The sequence below is a fragment of the Citrus sinensis genome, chromosome 2, assembly GCF_022201045.2.
Source record: "Citrus sinensis cultivar Valencia sweet orange chromosome 2, DVS_A1.0, whole genome shotgun sequence".
NCBI lineage: Eukaryota > Viridiplantae > Streptophyta > Magnoliopsida > Sapindales > Rutaceae > Citrus > Citrus sinensis.
In genome coordinates this window covers 18851441-18868623 of record NC_068557.1, presented here as the reverse complement: position 1 = coordinate 18868623, position 17183 = coordinate 18851441, and the positions used below count along the sequence as shown (strand labels likewise).

Genomic DNA, 17183 nt, shown 5'->3' with positions numbered 1-17183 from the left:
ATACTTGACCCAAAAGAAATAGGGTCGATAACTGCTGGGGTACTCTGGATGCAACCAATCATGATACCTCAGAAGTGGGGATCTGCCCTCAAACAAGAATGAAGCAAGGAAGCTAAAGTACAAAACTGCACGATATTGTCTCATCGAGGATACCTTATTCAGAAGAGGGTTTACCCTCCCTTACTTAAAGTGCTTGGGAAATGAACATGCCGAATATGTCATGAGAGAGATACACGAAGGGATTTACGGTAACCACTATGGAGCACAATCCAAGGATTTTATTGGCTTACGATGCGGGAGGATGCCAAAAACATAGTCAAGAGTTGTGACAAATGCCAGAGATTTGCCAAGGTACCCCACCTTCCACCAGAAAAGTTAAATGTCATGTCTTCTCCGTGGCCATTTGCTGTTGGGGGTATAGATCTCATTGGCCCACTGCCAACTAGTAGAGGACAAGCTAAGTATGCAATTGTAGCCGTTGACTATTTCACAAAGTGGGGGGAAGCGGAGCCGTTGGAAAGCATTACCGAGAGAAAAACCACTGATTTTGTTTAGAGGAACCTCATATACAGATATGGTATCCCTAATGCAATTGTCAGCGACAACGAGAAGCAATTCGATAACGAAAAATCTCAAAATTTCTGCTCGGAGCTTGGGATAGCCAACCGATTTGCTTCTCCGGCTCACCCGCAATTTAATAGATAAGTGGAAGCCATCAACAAAATCATTAAGGGTATCCTAAAGAAGAGGCTGGAGGAAAGGAAGAGAGCATGGGTAGACGAGTTACCTGACGTTCTTTGGGCCTATCGGACAACTCAGAATATTTCAACTGGAAAAACCCCATTTTCTCTGGCTTTCAGGACTGATGCAGTCATTCCAGCTAAAATCAGGATACCCTCTCACAGAACCACATACTTCGATAAAGCCGAGAATGCCTATTTGATTGCATCCAATCTTGATTTTGTTGAAGAAAAAAGGGCTAAAGCAGAATTGAAGGTTGCAATATACCAGCACTGCATTTCAGATTTATATGACAAGAGGGTACGCCCCAAATCATTCAAGAAAGGGGATTTAGTCCTACGAAAGGTAACTCAAAATACCTGGGTACCCTCGAAGGGCTCTTTCGGAGCTAATTGGGAAGGCCCATATCGCATAGACAAGTTGGTAGGTTCGGGGGCATACAGACTACCCCACATGGATGGAACAATCGTCAAGCATCCCTAGAATGCCGCAATGCTGAGGAAGTACTACTAACATGATGACAGTGTCTTAAACCTTATCGTTCAATTTATCTATCTCTTATTTTCTTTACTATGTGTGCAATATGGTAAAGCCATGAAAGGTACTTAGGGTAGCCCACATGTGTAAGTGAAATTTTTAATTCCCTAAGTCCTAGAGAGTGGATATCTATACGGTTTCCTATTCTCATTGGGATAATGAGTCAGTCTTATGTAATGTTCTCCTTTTGATTACCGAATGTGATTATGGTTAATTTTTCGCCATTAATGTGACTCTCTCTTATTACGCCATGTCTTATTCAGCTATAATTGCTCCATTTCAAGATAATTAGGGGAACCTGAGGTATCTGACTCGATTCGATTGTGAAGATCTGTTCGAGGTCAACGCCAATGAGAAATAATACAACAAATTTAAAGAGGGAGGGTCAGAGAAGGCCCGAGGGCGAGGTAAACCAGCATACCCTAGCGCCATGAGGTTCCGTTAAGGTATGTACACGCCCACACCTCCATTCTTTTACTTGAGCCAAGTAAAGAATAGATAAACGAAACGAGGTAGGCAAGCATTCCCCTCTATTCGCATTATTTTATTAAATATTGACTAGAAACGGATGGCAAAACAAGCATGTTTTTTACCATTTCTGCAAGAAAGGAGGCCAAGAAGGTCCCCGAAAAAAAAGAGGGTACCTGGGGTACTTGAGAAACTCCACAAGTCTATTTGAGATACGTCATAATCTTTATTTTATCCTAGTTGCGCCAAATATGAATTTCATTTTATCTTATGATGATGTGCGAATTATTAAATTATTTTGAGATACGCCATAATCTTTATTAAAACGAGTAGTAAGCACATCTACGGAAATCACCACGCAAGCGCCAAAAATACATCAGGGGGGGTACCTGGGTACCCGAGAGACCCCCGCGAGGCTACACAAATCAATCATAAGTAAGGAATTCAATGGCACGTCAAATAAAGTATATTGTAGAAGTTAATGCGAACGAGTAGGCAAGATTGCCGAGGCAACCTTCCAAAAGTCAAGTATCCCAACACATCAAAAGGATAATACCATACTACAAAAGGTACAGAAGCAAAGAAAGAAAGTTGCTAAGACATCTCGAGATAAAATTCTGAATAACAAGTAAGATCAAGCAGAAGGGGGGACATCCTCTCCACCGTTCCCCTCAACGGGGGCATCAACAGGAACACTCATAGCCAAAGAGCTGCTACCCACATGAACAGCGCTAACCGAAGGGAGATCCGCCTGGGGTACCTGGGGTACCCCCGAAGATTGTTGTGGGCTGTGAGATGGGGGAGCCTGGGTAGCCCTCTTGTCCTCTATCGCTTTAAGGATGGCCAACTTTTCCACCCATTTCTCCACCCGGGGTACCACCAGCTCAGGCTCGACGCTCCAGACTTCAGTCATGATAAGAGTAAAGGCCTTGTCCATCATCTCCGATTGGCGAGATAGTAGCTCACTGTGCTTACACTCCGCCTCTTCCAACTTCCTAGACAATCGGCTGTTCTCCTGGGCGTGGTCGTCCAAGGGCCTTTGCAAAGCCCTGAAATCCTCTCCTAGCTTCTTTTCCCGAGACTAGCCGAGCCTAACCTCACCTTGCAGCCTCTCTACCTCGGTTTATGCAGCCGAGATGCCACTAAGGTCTCGGAGACCGTGGCTAAGGTAGAAAGCCGCCTACACAAATAATAATAAAAAAAAGGAAAAGAAAAGAGTGAGAGGCGCTCACGTCATGACAAGCTTTGAGCGCTCGGCTAGCGCTCATTTAAATCTAATTTATTCGCCTCCATTGCCATGTCTGTGGAAATACTCTCAGAGGAATGAATGAAGCAATCAGTCAGGTGCGATATCTGCTTGTTAGCCACCAGATCCAGCTTGCCCTCCATAAGGTCTCTAGGAGCTGTGAAAAGGGAGCCAAACTTCCTCTTGTGGGTAGCCGGGGTACCCCGAGAACCCCCAAGAGAGGAGACGGGCAATTTACCTTTGCCGCCTGGAACGACGGGAGATCGGTCACCTTTTACGGAGATACCCAGGGTACCGGAGGAGTTGCCGCTCATGCAACTGAAGAAGGCGTCAAACTCTCCTCAATCAGACCAGCTCTCGCCAACCAGGCAGTGCTCAGAACATGACCCTCACTTTGTAAAAATTAGAACTTCTCTATAACACCACTCACTTTCCTCCCCACGTCATGAACTGGGCATGTTCCTTTGGTCCAAGTGATGTCTGCAAAAATCCCAAGAAATAATGAATAAGAAGAAAATTCATGCGAGAAATGTATATATAAATAGAAAGGGAGAGAGGAGGAAATAAACACACACTATCTTCATTGAAGAAGTTCCGAACTTGCACAACTTCATTCCCCGATGAAATGCTCCTCCCCCACTTGACTTCAGCTACAAACTACCCATATCTGTAGCCCTTTTTCAGTAAGGGATCCGGTCTCACTAAATTACCATGAACCCCCCAAGTAGCAAAATAAGCTACGGATAAACCAGCGGGCTTCTTCAACTGATAAAACCCCCTTAGATCTCCATAAGAAATAACCTCCCTAAAAATATCTAGCCACAAAACCTCCAGACCCGTGAGCAATCTCCAACCAGGTAGGGATAACTGTCCGGGAGCAATTTTCATCTTAGTGAACATTTTTCTAAAAAATGGCTGAAGAGGTAAACTGAGACTTAAGTCAAAAATGTCGATATGAAGGGCAACACCATCAGAGTCAGGGTGCTCGGGGCGCTCGCCCTTGCGAGATACCCTAAGGTGGACAGAATTAGGTATGTTGTATTTGGCTCTAACCCTTTCTAAATCTCTTGGAGTAGCCGGCCTACCCCCTAGTGCATAGAGCTTAGGAGCTACAGAGACAGAGGGAGAGATCAAGGGAGGTTCTGGAATGCTGACAGGAACAGGAGATTTTACTAGGTTTGGTTCAAGATAACTTGGGACTAGCTGAAGGGGATCCATCGTCATCACTAAGGGATATATAAGGGGTTGAATCAGAAAGGGGAGCCTCCTCACTTGTCTCCCCCGGCTCCCTGACCACATTACGACCCTTTTTCCCAACAGTTTTTCTCCCCATCTTGTTCTCCTAAAAACACAAGACACAAGTTGAAAAAGAAAACCTCTACATCAAAACATACCCCCGCAACTTCAGACCTCATCCATCACAAGCCAAACACCAACATCCACCAATAAAAGCATAAACAAAAAAGAAAAATGCCAACACTTTGCATGAAAACCAGAAACAAATCCAAAAACAAAACCACAACATTATTTTTCAAAATAAAGAAGCCAAAAATAGGTATAAAAAATTGTATACCTAGATCTCACCGAGAGCAGCAAATTTCAGTCGCCAATAAGTAAGTTTTAGACTATAAATCGCCAAGCGAAGTCACAGATCGCCAAAAATTGCTCAAAAAATGGAGCTGTGTAGATGCTGTCATAGACACAATGAAATTCGTTAGAAAAAAAAAATGGGGGAAGTCTGGAGATATATAAAAAAAAGAAGAAGTCAAAAAAAAAAAAAGAGGAAGCCTGGAGATATAAAAAAAAAAGGGAGTCAGAATTAAAAAAAAAAGGAGCTTGGATGATATAAAAAAAATAGGGGGAGCCTGGAGATATATAAAAAAAAAAAGAGGAAGTCAAAAAAAAAAAAGGAGCTTGGATGATATAAAAAAAATGGGGGGAGCCTGGAGATAAAAAAAAAGAAAAAGAAAAAAGAAAAGAGGAAGCCAGAATAAGAAAAAAAAAAGAAGAAACTGTCAGGGTGATTTAAAAGGAAAAAGAGGAGGAGCATGGATTAAAAAAAAAAGGGCCACTGGAAGAAACGAAGTAGAAGCAAAATGGGGGGGGGGGGGGGGAAAAGATGGCTTACCACAAGGAGATCACTGCACCACCAGCCGAACGCCGTCGTCACGCCACCACTGGAAATCACGGGAGCCAAGGCTGGCCGAGAAGGAAGAAGAAAAAAAAAAGGAAAAAGAAAGAAGATGAAAAGAAAAAAGGGAGTGAAAGTTGCCTGGAAAAAGATAAAGAAAAGAGAAAAAGAAGGAATGCAAAAAGAGAAAGAAAATGTGATGGTGGGCCGAGAGCAAGCAAAGAGGAAAAAAAAAAAAGGAAGAAAGCAGATGGAATCCAAAAGGGCAAGAAGCAAAAGGCAGAAAAAAAAAAAATGGAGATGGGGCGGCGTTGGAAATTGGAGAAGAAGAGAAAAAGTTTTTGGGGATTGCAAAATGAAATAGAATAAAGTGGGAGTAAAAACGTGCAGAAGGTGGTTTGTTTAAAAAAAAAAACAACAAACTATGTGAAGCTTGTGGTTGAAATGATTTGACTAGTTTTGAAATTTGAAAGCCAGGGCAAGCAAGAAGTTACTGGAAGCAATTAAATTTGATGGGAGATTTTTTGGGAGTTTCAAAATAAAGTGATAACATAAAAGGAGTGGAACAAGTTTAATTAAACTTGACAAATCGTCCTTCATGAAGTGAGAGGTCAAATAATTTTTGCAGAAGGGTGTTTTTAAATTCAAATCATGTGTCAGGCGGTTACCACTTTCCCAAGGAAAGCTGGAGAGACGTGAGGACATGCATCAGTTCAAAGTTTAAAAAAAAGGTAAATATCGTCACGTGTCACACACAGTTCCTTCAAGAGTTTCTTGCGCCTCAATTACATTCGCCACAAAGAAACTAGGGGGATGTTGTTTGGGAAGGAAATATGAGGCCAATGATAAAGCGCCACGTGTCGATATTTAAGAGATTAATTTACCTCAGGTATCTTGGGTACCTCGGGTACCCTAAGCACTCCGGGGGTACCTCGGGTACACCATGAAAGGATACAAAAGTCTTCGTAAATATGTGAAGGGATATGTGGGCCCCGAATCTCAAAAAGATCGGTTTGATACGTGTTAAAAAATAAGGAAATACCGTGCCGCAAAAGAGAAGACAGCCGCCTGTCACGCCAGCGAATCCGCAAAAAGTGTGATATTGTGATAGTTGGGACCACCAGCTTTTTCTGCTACGCCTGCAAAATTACAACGGAATTGCAGAGGTACGCGGGACCACTCCACTTCACCCAGCACGTGAATACGCCACAAACTTGCTCTCCACTCATATTTTTGAAACGTCTAAGCCGCCATACGCATGAAAATAAGAATATTCCTGACATGACAGCAGGGAACGCCACTAAAATAGCGCCAGGTGGCACGACGACTGGGGTACACCATATAAATACTCAGGTTTGATTATTATCAAGGGAGGTGAACACACTCACCACAAAAAATTAGGGTTTCTTCAACCTCAAAATCTCCATTACCAAGAGCTTGCAAGCTCTCTAACCTGAGATAACCCAACTCTAACTTGAGCGTCGGAGTGTGGTCGCCGGCCACCCCCGGCTCCACTTCTGACCTCTTTTTTGGTTGTTTCGCAGGTTTAAGGCGAGTTTCACCAGTCCTCCGCACCTGAAGTCAAACCCCCTCCATAACCACCGTCATCTCAATCCTCCTCCACTCCACAAAAAGCCCAAACAGCCTGCACGTGCCGAACAAGCGAGGTACCCCGCTCCCCGACAAAAATATAAATTTATTGCTCTTGGGTTGGTTTTGTGGTTTTTTATTCATAAACTCAAAATCAGCCGCAAACAAGGAGAAAATATAAGGTACACCTTAATATCAAACTATAATTATCATTTTATTTCAGTGGCACAGAAAAGATCAGTCAAATCTATAAAAGAAGTTATACAACTACTTAATTGCTTATAACAGAAACACAATAGAAAGAACATATTGAGCCAAAAAAAAAATTCTTAGATTCTTCCGCCAACCCATTTATTATCATTAACTTATTATTTTATCTTTAACAAATTATCTAATCAACTTCAAAAAAAAAAAAAGCACAAACACAAAATAACATAGTTGAATATTAACTTTCAAGTCTCATATATAAAACATAAATTTAGCTGTTGATAATTAGGAATAATTATAAATCAAGTGTAATACCGCAACTTAAAATTAACACAAGTTAGTCATGAATTATTACTTCAAGAAGACATGTAGCCGCAACATTATCTTTATTGTAATCAGTTAATGAGAAATTAGTATGAAAGAATAAGGTCACTTACCATAAAGGCCATTATTCATGAATCATGACAGCGACGAGAATTGTTTCAATTGAAAACCACTACCTTCGATCAACACTAGCTTTGTTTCAATCGCTCGGCTTCAACGAGGTTTCACGAGTTTCAGCCATGGGTTTCAGTTGAAGACATCGCCTATTCCCCAAGCAAAGGTGACAAATGCCCAAAAAATGTTATCGCAGCACTTGCGCATAGGAAGCCTACTTGCTTCGCTATGATCGTAGTCTTTTGCTCACAGGACTTTCTTCAAACAGTTGCAGCGGACTTTGAATCAGCTACAAGATTTAATTTTTTTTGTTTAGTGGTTTGGGGAGGGGAACGGCTTTGAGTGAATGAGGGATTTTGGCTAGGAAGGCGAACGATTTAAGGGTAGCAAGCATGGAGGATTGTAGAAAAAATACATTAAAAACGAAAAAGATAACGTTACATCCTAAAATTTGACCAAAAATTAAGCAAAATATTTTTTAAGAATTTGAAAAATGAACGGTATATCCTCTTTTGACTATCGAACAAGATCCATCAGCCCTCTATTGACTATCGAACAAGATCCATCAGCCCTCTTTTGACTATCGAACAAGATCCATCAGCCCTCTATTGACTATCGAACAAGATCCATCAACTTCATCATTAACCTTTAATTTTAAAAAAATTATTTATGAAATTATGAAAATAGAGGTACATAAATGCGTGAAAATTGAACACACTATTGATCTAGAAAGAGAACCCAAAAAAAAAAAAAAATGTAGCAAGCGAGTTCTTGAATAAATGAGATGTGGCTACTTTTTCGGTGATGATTCCGATGATGATCGTGGATTGCAAGAATTTGATGAACGACTTTCATGAATCTTTGGCTATCCATATAAATGGCAGCGGAGGTTGAACATCGACTAAGGTCCCTTTTGGAATTAAAGTGTTGTAACTTTTAAACTATAACTGCTGTGGAAAAAGAAACTGTAGTTATTAAATAAAAATTAATAATATATAGTAAATATAAATTTTAAATAATAAATTTGACAAAATTATTGAAAATATAATAAATTTTTTATTATATAAGTGAAAAATTATGTCAATATAACTTATAAGGTACAGTAGTTAGTATTTATCAAATACTTTAGTACTGTACCTTTTAAGCTACAGTTGCCCAACCTCAATCTCAAACGCACCCTAATTTTCTGGTAGAGCTTCGCGAATGGGGGTGGTTCATGTAATGCCTTCCATCGATGGAAGTGATTGAAGGTCGGATTTGATCACTGGCTTCTGTGAAATTGATTGACGACAACAGAGAAGTATGAAACATGGTTATTGGCGATGGATTAGATCAGTGAAGGTGCGCGATTGAGGGATGGTGATTTTGAAGTTCAGGTGAAAAGCAATATGTGAAAGGGTAAAAAAAATTTAGGATATGTTGTCACGCAAGATTAGATTAGACTAATTATTAGTAGGGATGGGCAAAATCGGGTTCGGGTCAATCCGATCGGATTTCAGATTGTTTGGGTTGGGTAAAAATTAATCCAAATACAACCCGAACTTACAACCTGGCCCGATCCGATCTGAATTTAAATCGGATCGGATCGGATCAAGTCGTAAGTTCGGGTTGAATTCAGGTGGGATCGGGTTTGGGTTATATAGGATCTGATTGGTTGCAATATAGTTATCATATATATATATATAGTTGTATATCATTAAAACTTCAAAATTCAATGGGTCTTTTGCCGCTGGGTCTGCAATTCCCATGGACGCCATCCATTGTCTCCCTACCGCACCGTCCTGGGTAAACATAACATAAGTTGAAGCTGGTATTCTTCCTCAATCTCAAAGTCTTAAATGGGAGGAACTCGGGTCGGGTTGGAGACTTGAAGCAGCAGAATGCAGATCGGGTTTGGGTCGGCAGCAAATTGGTTGCACTTGGCAGCAATTCGGTGGCCATGGACGTGCAACAGCAAACGGGTGGATGCGCAACAACAGATCGAGGACCAGTTTGTGGACTGGCAGATGCGCAGCAGTAGATCGTGGACTGGAGATGCGCAGCAGCAGATCGTGGACTGGAGACACGTGGCAAATCGAACGCTTGTTGAGGGTGAGGGTGAGGCTGTGGCTTTTGTGGCCTCCGTTGGTGAATTAGCGTTGGGTGTGAGTGACTGTGTATGGATTTTGTGTAATAGGGAGGGTTGTGAGTTCACTGAGTTATGTTTGTGTCTTGTGTGTGTATTGTGAAATGTGAATAAGTAATTTATGTGTGGCGTGCATGTGTTTAGGTTTAGTTTTTTTTTTTTAAGAAACCCGATCGGGTTTTATCATTTTCATATGATCGAGTTTTCTTTGCAACCCGATCTGATTTGAACCTGAAATTTTTCGGGTCGGATCAGGTAATTTGCCCACCCCTAATTATTAGGATTGAATAAAATTAAGTTGGATTGAATTAAGTTGAATTGTATTATATATTGTACTATGTTTGGTACAATATTAGATTGGACAATATTAAATTATATTTAAATACAAAAAAATTTATGAATATTTAAGAGTAATAATTAAAATTAATTTAAAGGTAATTAACAAGAGCATTAAATATGTAGTAAATTAGTTATTGGGTAGTTATAATTATAATAAATAAATATAAATTAATAAAACTACTTAATTATTTAATTAAAGTTTATTAGATGTTTTAGATATATTTTATTTTATCAAAAAGTAATTTTAGATGTATTATTAATTTCCATGATTTTTTTTAATATTACATTGGTTATTATTAAATTTAATACAATCAATTATTGTAACAAATTATTAAATAGTTAATTTTATTGGAGTAAAATTGCCAATTAATTAGACTATACAAACAAAATAAAAAATAAATTCAAGTAAATCATGAATAAAATAATTAATTAAGTAATTAAATTTTAGGTTACAAATAAAAAATAGTGTTATTTATGAAAGAAATATAAACAAACTTTTTTCTCTTATTTTAATCCCATCTAAATTCACTTATAAATTAGAATTGTTAATCTTATGATTTAAGGACTAAATTTAAATTTAGTCCTCCCTAATCCAATCCAAGCAAAGTAGTCAAACATGGGATAAAATATTTAATCCCAAAGTTAATCTAATCTTATACTTAATCCTAACTCCCAAACATGTACTTAGAGCATCTAAAAAAATGCTATTCAAATAAGATTTTATTACTTATTTGAAAAGCCACATCAACATTTAAGACTCCAAAAGACACTTCAAATAACAAATTATTATCTCTCTTCACTTTTATAGACTTGCTTTCTCCCTTTTCAATTTGTATTTTATTACTTTTTGTTGGAGGGAGAGAAGTATTTTAATTACCATTTATTTTTTTTGAAAAAATATTTATTTAATTAAAATAATATTAACTTATTTATATTTGAAAATATTTTTAAAGAATAACATATTTTTTCACTCTTCTTTTTATCACATAAGAAAGTAAATAAATATTTAAACAGTAAAATTAATAGAGTCTTTTGAAAATGCCTTAGAGATTTGAAACCCAAAAGTTGTGAATAACCTATCCATCCGGTTACCCACTTTTTACAATTATTTTTAAGTATTCAATCTCAACCGTTGGATTCATTTCACTTGAATCCAACGGTTAGAGTTAAAATGAGGCATGGTGCCGGACGCCGGGGCTCAAACCCTGGCATTGTAGCTTTGGCTTTGTGGGTTGTTGAAAGACAATTAATTGTTGTATACTTATACTTAAATGTTTATAATTCTTTGTTTTTTTTTTTAAACAGCGAGTTTGTTAGAAATTAAACTCGCGAGAGTATTGCCAATCCCTAGCTTCGTTAACAGCAAATTGCACGTCCTGAGACACGCGTTTCTCATTGCCCGCCAAAATAACTAAATTCGAATCTCAACATTCTATTAATTCTTCATTTGAAATCCGTGAAACTGACTATATATATACATCGCTCACTGAAAAGTTCATTTTCCGTTTCAATTCTACTCTCTCTCTCTCTGAATCTCTCTCTGTTCCGAAACATAGAAAAGCCATGAAAGGACCAAGAGTTGTTGCTGTTGCTCAAAAGAAACCTCACGCCGAGTGAGCCTCACATTTTCTTTGCTTCTGTTTTCTGTGTTTCTGCTTCGTTTTTATCTACTTGCCTCTTTTGCTTTTGTACTTTTTAGATTATGTGCTCTGATTTTGAATTTGACTCGCTTTAATTTAACTCTGTGACTATGCTCTTTGATTTTTGTTCAGAAACTACTTCGATTAACGTTTTATAAATAATTTTGCTTCAGCGACATGCTTTCGCTTTCATTTTCCATTTCTTTTTGTGATTGTATTGTTTTCTTAAATTGCCTTCGTTTCTTTCACTTCCGTTTTCTTTCACTTCGCGCGTTTGTTTACTTGTTCGATTTTAATTCTGTTATACTATAAACTAGTGATACGAAGTACGAACGATAGATTTGCAGATCCGCCGCTTTAACGATTGTTTGTGCTTCGTATCACTATCTCGATTTTGCTTCTTGTTGTTCATATTATCGCCTTAAGTCGCGATCCTGTCGTTTCATTTACTTTCTGCGCATGCTTCTGTTTAGTCATTCGTTTTTGCTTTCCGCCCACGCTTCTGTTTAGTTGTTCGTTTTTGCTTCACAAATCTGTTGTTTTTTTTATTTGGTTTTGTCCGTTTGGTTACGTGTGCGTGCTTTGAAATCTGAAGCATGCTGAAGGCACGCAAGGCTGAGAACAAACCGAAAAAGGAGAAAGCGGGCAAGAAAAAGGACTCTAATGCTCCTAAGCGTCCTCTAAGCGCTTACTTCATTTTCATGTAAATTTTTCTATTTCCATTTCTTTTTAGTTGTTGTAACTTTGATTGATTTCGCATCTCATTCAACTGTTTTTTAATGTTTCTGATTTTAATTCTTTGTATGATGAATGACAGGGAGGACTTTCGCAAGTCGTTCAAAGAAAGCTTTCCTGACAATAAATCTGTTGCAGCTGTAAGATTCTCAACTTAATTAATTGTTACCCTTGTTTGGATGCTGAGAAAATGAAGGAAAGTAGAAGAAAATATGAATCCGATATTAAAACGTGTTGCTGCTTGTTTTGTACTTGTGAAGTTTGTTTGAGAAACTCGAGTTAAATTGACGAGGAGTTGGAATTTGGGAAAATAGTACTTAATCTATTTAAGTAGCATTTCAAAATACGATAAGTAGAAACAAATATGCATCAATTTTTATGTTTTGAAGTTTTGAGAAACTCGAATTTAACTGACGATTTGAAATTCGGTATTCAAATTTCCCTTAGTTACTTTCTGTTTGGCTGTAGAGAAAATGAAAATACTGACATTCAGTTTCGTTGTTTTTAGACCTTTGCATTTCAAAATATGAGAAACTTGAGGTCAATGATTTGACGAGAAGCTGAAATTCAGAATTAGCATATTTTCTTAACCTCTGTACTTTATAATAAAAGAAACTCAAGAAAAATAAATGAGCAGCTTAATTTTAGTTTCGAATTTCTCGTAATTTCCTCGGTGTTTTCTCTGAAACCAAACAGAAATTTATAGTTTCATGGCAGAGAATTATCTGCTGATATGTATGAACTTGCAGATGGGGAAAGCTGGTGGGCAGAAATGGAAATCAATGTCTGAGGCTGTAAGATATAAATGATTCCTTTTTTTGTTCGTTCGCCACATTCATTACTCTAATTTAACTAATAATACTGTTCATGCTTTCTTTTTACTGCGAATTTATGGTCAAATTGTGATGAGATTTCGTAATTTTTATATTAGGAGAAAGCTCCGTATGTTCAGAAGGCCTTGAACAAGAAGGCAGAGTATGAGCTAGCTCTTGAAGCTTACAAGAAACAACTTGTAATGTCCTTTTAATTTTTTTTTTCCCACATTCATTCTACTTCTAGTGATTAATCCTACCATTTTTTTTTTTCGTTTGGAATTAGAATGACAACGGAGCTGGTGTGTCCGAGGACTCTTGGAAATCGACTTCTGAGGTTCAATCTGGGAAATCCAGCTCTTCTGAGATTAATGATGAGGCTGAGCAAGAATTCAGCTCTCAGGTATCGTCTTATTTTATGGGGTTTTATTGCTTTTCTAGTCGAAATTAGTGTTTTATAATGCATCTGTATTTTCTTTTTCCCCTTTAAAGTGCTGTCATATGTGACTAATGGCTTCGGTTTTACGTTAATTTCTGCAGAGAAATTGAAGTATTGCAGTGCACAGAGGAGCCAGTAAATAATCTTAGACTGTTTTGAGGAGGCTTGATGTTTCTTTTTTGTTATCAGTCTCCCGGTCATTTTCATTAATAAGCTGCTAAAACTTATTCAATGCAAGCTTTTTTTACTGTTCATTGTCTGAAAATTCTGTTATGTGTTTGTTAAGGTGAATTTGGAAACAACAGTTTTTTAATGGTTGTTTGAAATTCTGCTATTAGCTCTGCGTTGCATGCTTATAGCACCATATTAATGCGACATTGTTTGTTGAACTTTTTGCGATTACTTTGTCCAAGTGTTCAACTTTGGTACACGAGAATTATTTTGGACGATTCAGTTCTTAAAAGCTGATTTGTTTGTAATCTGACCTTGGTGAATGTAACTTCTGAGGTTGTGTTATCTTGAGGTCAAGATCCTTTTCCAGTACAATTGCACTTGAGTTTCTTCTCTGGTGCAGTGGTGCTAGTGAATCTTTAAGTTTGTCAATGTAACTTATGTTTTAGGTACAACTGTGATAGGCCAATTCTAGAATTATGCACAATATATACACGCACATGCATTTATGAATAAAAAATTGTGGATACCGAATGAATTTGGTCAGACTTTTGGGTGTGTATGTATATATATTCCCAATGTTGGATTAGAGTTAGAATTATTAACGGTTTTACTCATTCTTTTGATGTTTCTTCATTTTTATCCTTAATTCAGCAGTTTTTGAAATTTCTTTGTTTTCATAGAATCAATAATTCTGTAGGCGAAGAGTTAATATGTACGTCCGTCTCATTTGAATGGGCTCAGGACTCGTCTCGTTCTTGTCCATCTTAAATAGGTCTAAAGCCCATAAAAAGCCCATTTATATAGAAAATTCGAATCCTAAATTCCTAAATTTCCTAGTCCATATAGGATTTGGAAACCGCCTTTACTTTGTGCCTTATTTAAGGAGCGACTTCGGTGGAGTCTTTTTCACTTGTTTATCGTTGGCTTCATTACAACAACTTGGGTTCTTCTCTTTTCCTAGGTTGGTTTTACATGGCTTTCCTTGAAGCTATAATTCTCAGGGTTAGCGACGAACAACAAATGATTGATTTCCTAAACAAGTATAAAGACTCGTTTCCTCCTGAATCGGAAGTGGTGCGTCTCTCCGGTAGCGGCCTTGCCATTCCTCATGAAAACGACGACCGTCATTGCATTAGATTTTATCCGATTTATGTTGCTTTAGGGTTGAACTTCCCCATACCTTCTTTCATTAGATTGTTTTTGTGGCATTATGATTTGAATCTTACTCATCTCAGCCCCAGTGCCTGCATAGTACTGTTAGGGTTTCTTGCCCTAAGACATGTCTCTGGTTTAAATTTGGGTTTCAAAGAATTCCGGGAATTATACATCGTCAAGCAAAGAACGAATCTTGATGTTTATGACATAATCCCGCGTAATCCCGACAAAGTTTTGATCACTGATATCCCCGACACTACTACCGGCGGCGATCAAGGATGGGACTGTGACGTTTTGGAGTTTAAACTGAAATCCGAAGACTTGTACTGGGCGGTTCCCGAGTTTCAAAGAGCACCATCGCCCTACTCAGTTGATAATGCTAACGCGGCTCCTAAGGCTCGAACTTTTGATCGGAGGGTGATCAGCAAGGCATTAGAGTTAAAAGAGAGAAGCTGGTTTCTTTTATTGGATGTCGCAAGGAATTCCATTATTCATCATAGTGCCGCCTCTCCATCAAGATCAAGGGTTACATCTCCAGCTTGCTCTCCTTCATCTCCGTCTTATTCTCCGTCATCACCTCCACTTGATTACTCTCCTTCATCTCCGGCTTGTTCTACGTCATCTCCTAATACTTACTCTCCAGCATCTCCGTCTTATTCTTCGTCGTCTCCAATTACTAATTACTGCCCGTCATCTCCGTGTTGTAACTCCACGTCAGCGGAAGAAGAGTTGATCTACACTCCTACTGGGTCGTTTCTGGAAAGACAACATCAAAGTTATGAGGGTGAGGAAGATGATGATCGTAGGCAGAAGAGAAGGAGTTCATCTGAAGAGTGGAATGGTGAGCCAGATCACGAGCATCACAAGGCCTCATCCATCTCATACATAAAGGAGCATAATCATCCTGAGTTGAAAGATGCCTTCGTCCAACTGTCAGATTCCCTTTTGTGTGAAGAAATAGCCCATGGGATTCTCAGTATTGCTTCCGGTTTTTCTGCACTGCAGTCGAGATTCGATTTGTGCATTAGTAATGAGCAATCCTTGCTGAACGAGGTGAAGAGTCTTAGAGACTCTGAGAGTTTAGTGAAACAGGAGCTGGAGGAGACAAAGAAGAGACTTGAGGAAACTGAAGAAGAATTGACGAGGGCAGTCAGGAAGGCAGAGCACGAAAAGGAAAGAAGAAAGGCGGTGGAGATGAATAAGCACTTGGTTGCTATGATTGAGGACGATAAAAAATCTTTACACTTGCGTCTGACACAGAGAGAAAATGAGATATTGATACGGGAGAATAAGAGACTTGTAACTGAGCTTGAGGCACTGAAAGGGAAGAAGAAAATGGATACAAAACGAAAGACGCGCGAGTAATTAACAACGGCGACACTCTGTCCGTTCTCTTTGTGGACAAGGCCGATTCTGTAAAGCTGGGAGTTAGCGGATGGAAGAGTTTCTTCTTGTATATGAGGCTGTGCAGCTAGCTAGCCTGCTCTTGTCATTCATTCATTTTGTTTTCGATTGAAAAAAGAACCTAGTTGCTTTGTTATCTTTTTTTTTTTTTTTTTTTATAACAAAAAAGGCTTAGCCAAACTAAGACACAACCGAACGGGGAATCATTGACCCATACATATCATAACACAGCCAAGGATCAAGGCCAACAGGAGGTTCTTGATAAACATGAAAACCGAGAGGCATAGAGCCTGCAGTTTTAGCCAAGTAGTCAGCTGCAAAGTTGGCCTCATGATAGATATGTCTAATGAAAACACGCCAATCCTTCATGATTCGATTTTATTAATGGTGTGTGCATATTGGATTATGATCTCGGGAGTCCAGCATGTGAATGATGCAGAGGCTATCAACCTCTGCTTCTAAAAAGCGAATGCCATTAATCCATGCAAGTTGGAGGCCTTGGTAGAGCCCCCAAAGTTCTGCCATTTAAACCTGAACTAGCAACTCCATTTAAACCTGTTGCTCCATCAGTATTCAAACGGAAGAAAGGCCATCTAGGGGCTGTCCATCCAATTCCTACAGTCACCTTATAATTCCTCTCATGCAGATTAGTTTTGAAGGACTGCAGTATCTCATGCACCAAAGCTCTTATATCCGACACAGCATTAGAGCTGCACGGAGAACCGTTGGCGAAAAGGATCTAATTTCGCCAGTACCAAATTTTGCATATAGTCACCCCAAAAAACAACGCCCAGTTATCTTCCTTCTCCATCTCCTTCCAGCCAGACAGATTATGTACAAGCCATTCATATACATTAGTACAGAAAAACAAAGCTGCAATAGTATTTGGAAGTAAGGAAGTCCATATCCGTTTAGCCAAAATGCAATCACGAAGTGCATGCAGGATATCCTCCGTGTCATGGCCACAAATATCACACCTCGAGTTGCTCTGAATTTGCCTTC

At 38.8% G+C, this 17183-nt stretch overlaps 1 protein-coding gene and 1 long non-coding RNA gene across 2 annotated transcripts; one reads left to right on the top strand and one right to left on the bottom strand.

Annotated features, from left to right (window-relative positions):
- Window positions 1-2206: 2206 nt before the first annotated feature.
- LOC102610846 (uncharacterized) lies at window positions 2207-6157 on the bottom strand. Its single transcript, XR_003064123.2, has 3 exons — window positions 5121-6157; window positions 4566-4682; window positions 2207-3472 (listed from the first exon to the last, which is right to left on the bottom strand). It is a non-coding gene; the product is annotated as an uncharacterized LOC102610846 (long non-coding RNA).
- A 4901-nt stretch (window positions 6158-11058) lies between these two features.
- Window positions 11059-13838, top strand: LOC102614212 (high mobility group B protein 3-like). Its single transcript, XM_006469703.4, has 7 exons — window positions 11059-11435; window positions 12058-12165; window positions 12280-12337; window positions 12947-12991; window positions 13129-13209; window positions 13296-13412; window positions 13550-13838. Exons 1-7 carry the CDS (start codon window positions 11386-11388, stop codon window positions 13556-13558), a joined length of 468 nt encoding a protein of 155 aa, XP_006469766.1. The 5' UTR covers window positions 11059-11385; the 3' UTR covers window positions 13559-13838.
- The last annotated feature ends 3345 nt before the right edge of the window (window positions 13839-17183 follow it).

Coding starts and splice junctions, on each gene's coding strand:
- LOC102614212 (XM_006469703.4), top strand. CDS start 11,386: ATGAAAGGACCAAGAGTTGTTGCTGTTGCTCAAAAGAAACCTCACGCC. Junction 12,166..12,279: donor AGCGCTTACTTCATTTTCAT/GTAAATTTTTCT, acceptor GATGAATGACAG/GGAGGACTTTCGCAAGTCGT. Junction 13,210..13,295: donor AAGCTTACAAGAAACAACTT/GTAATGTCCTTT, acceptor GTTTGGAATTAG/AATGACAACGGAGCTGGTGT.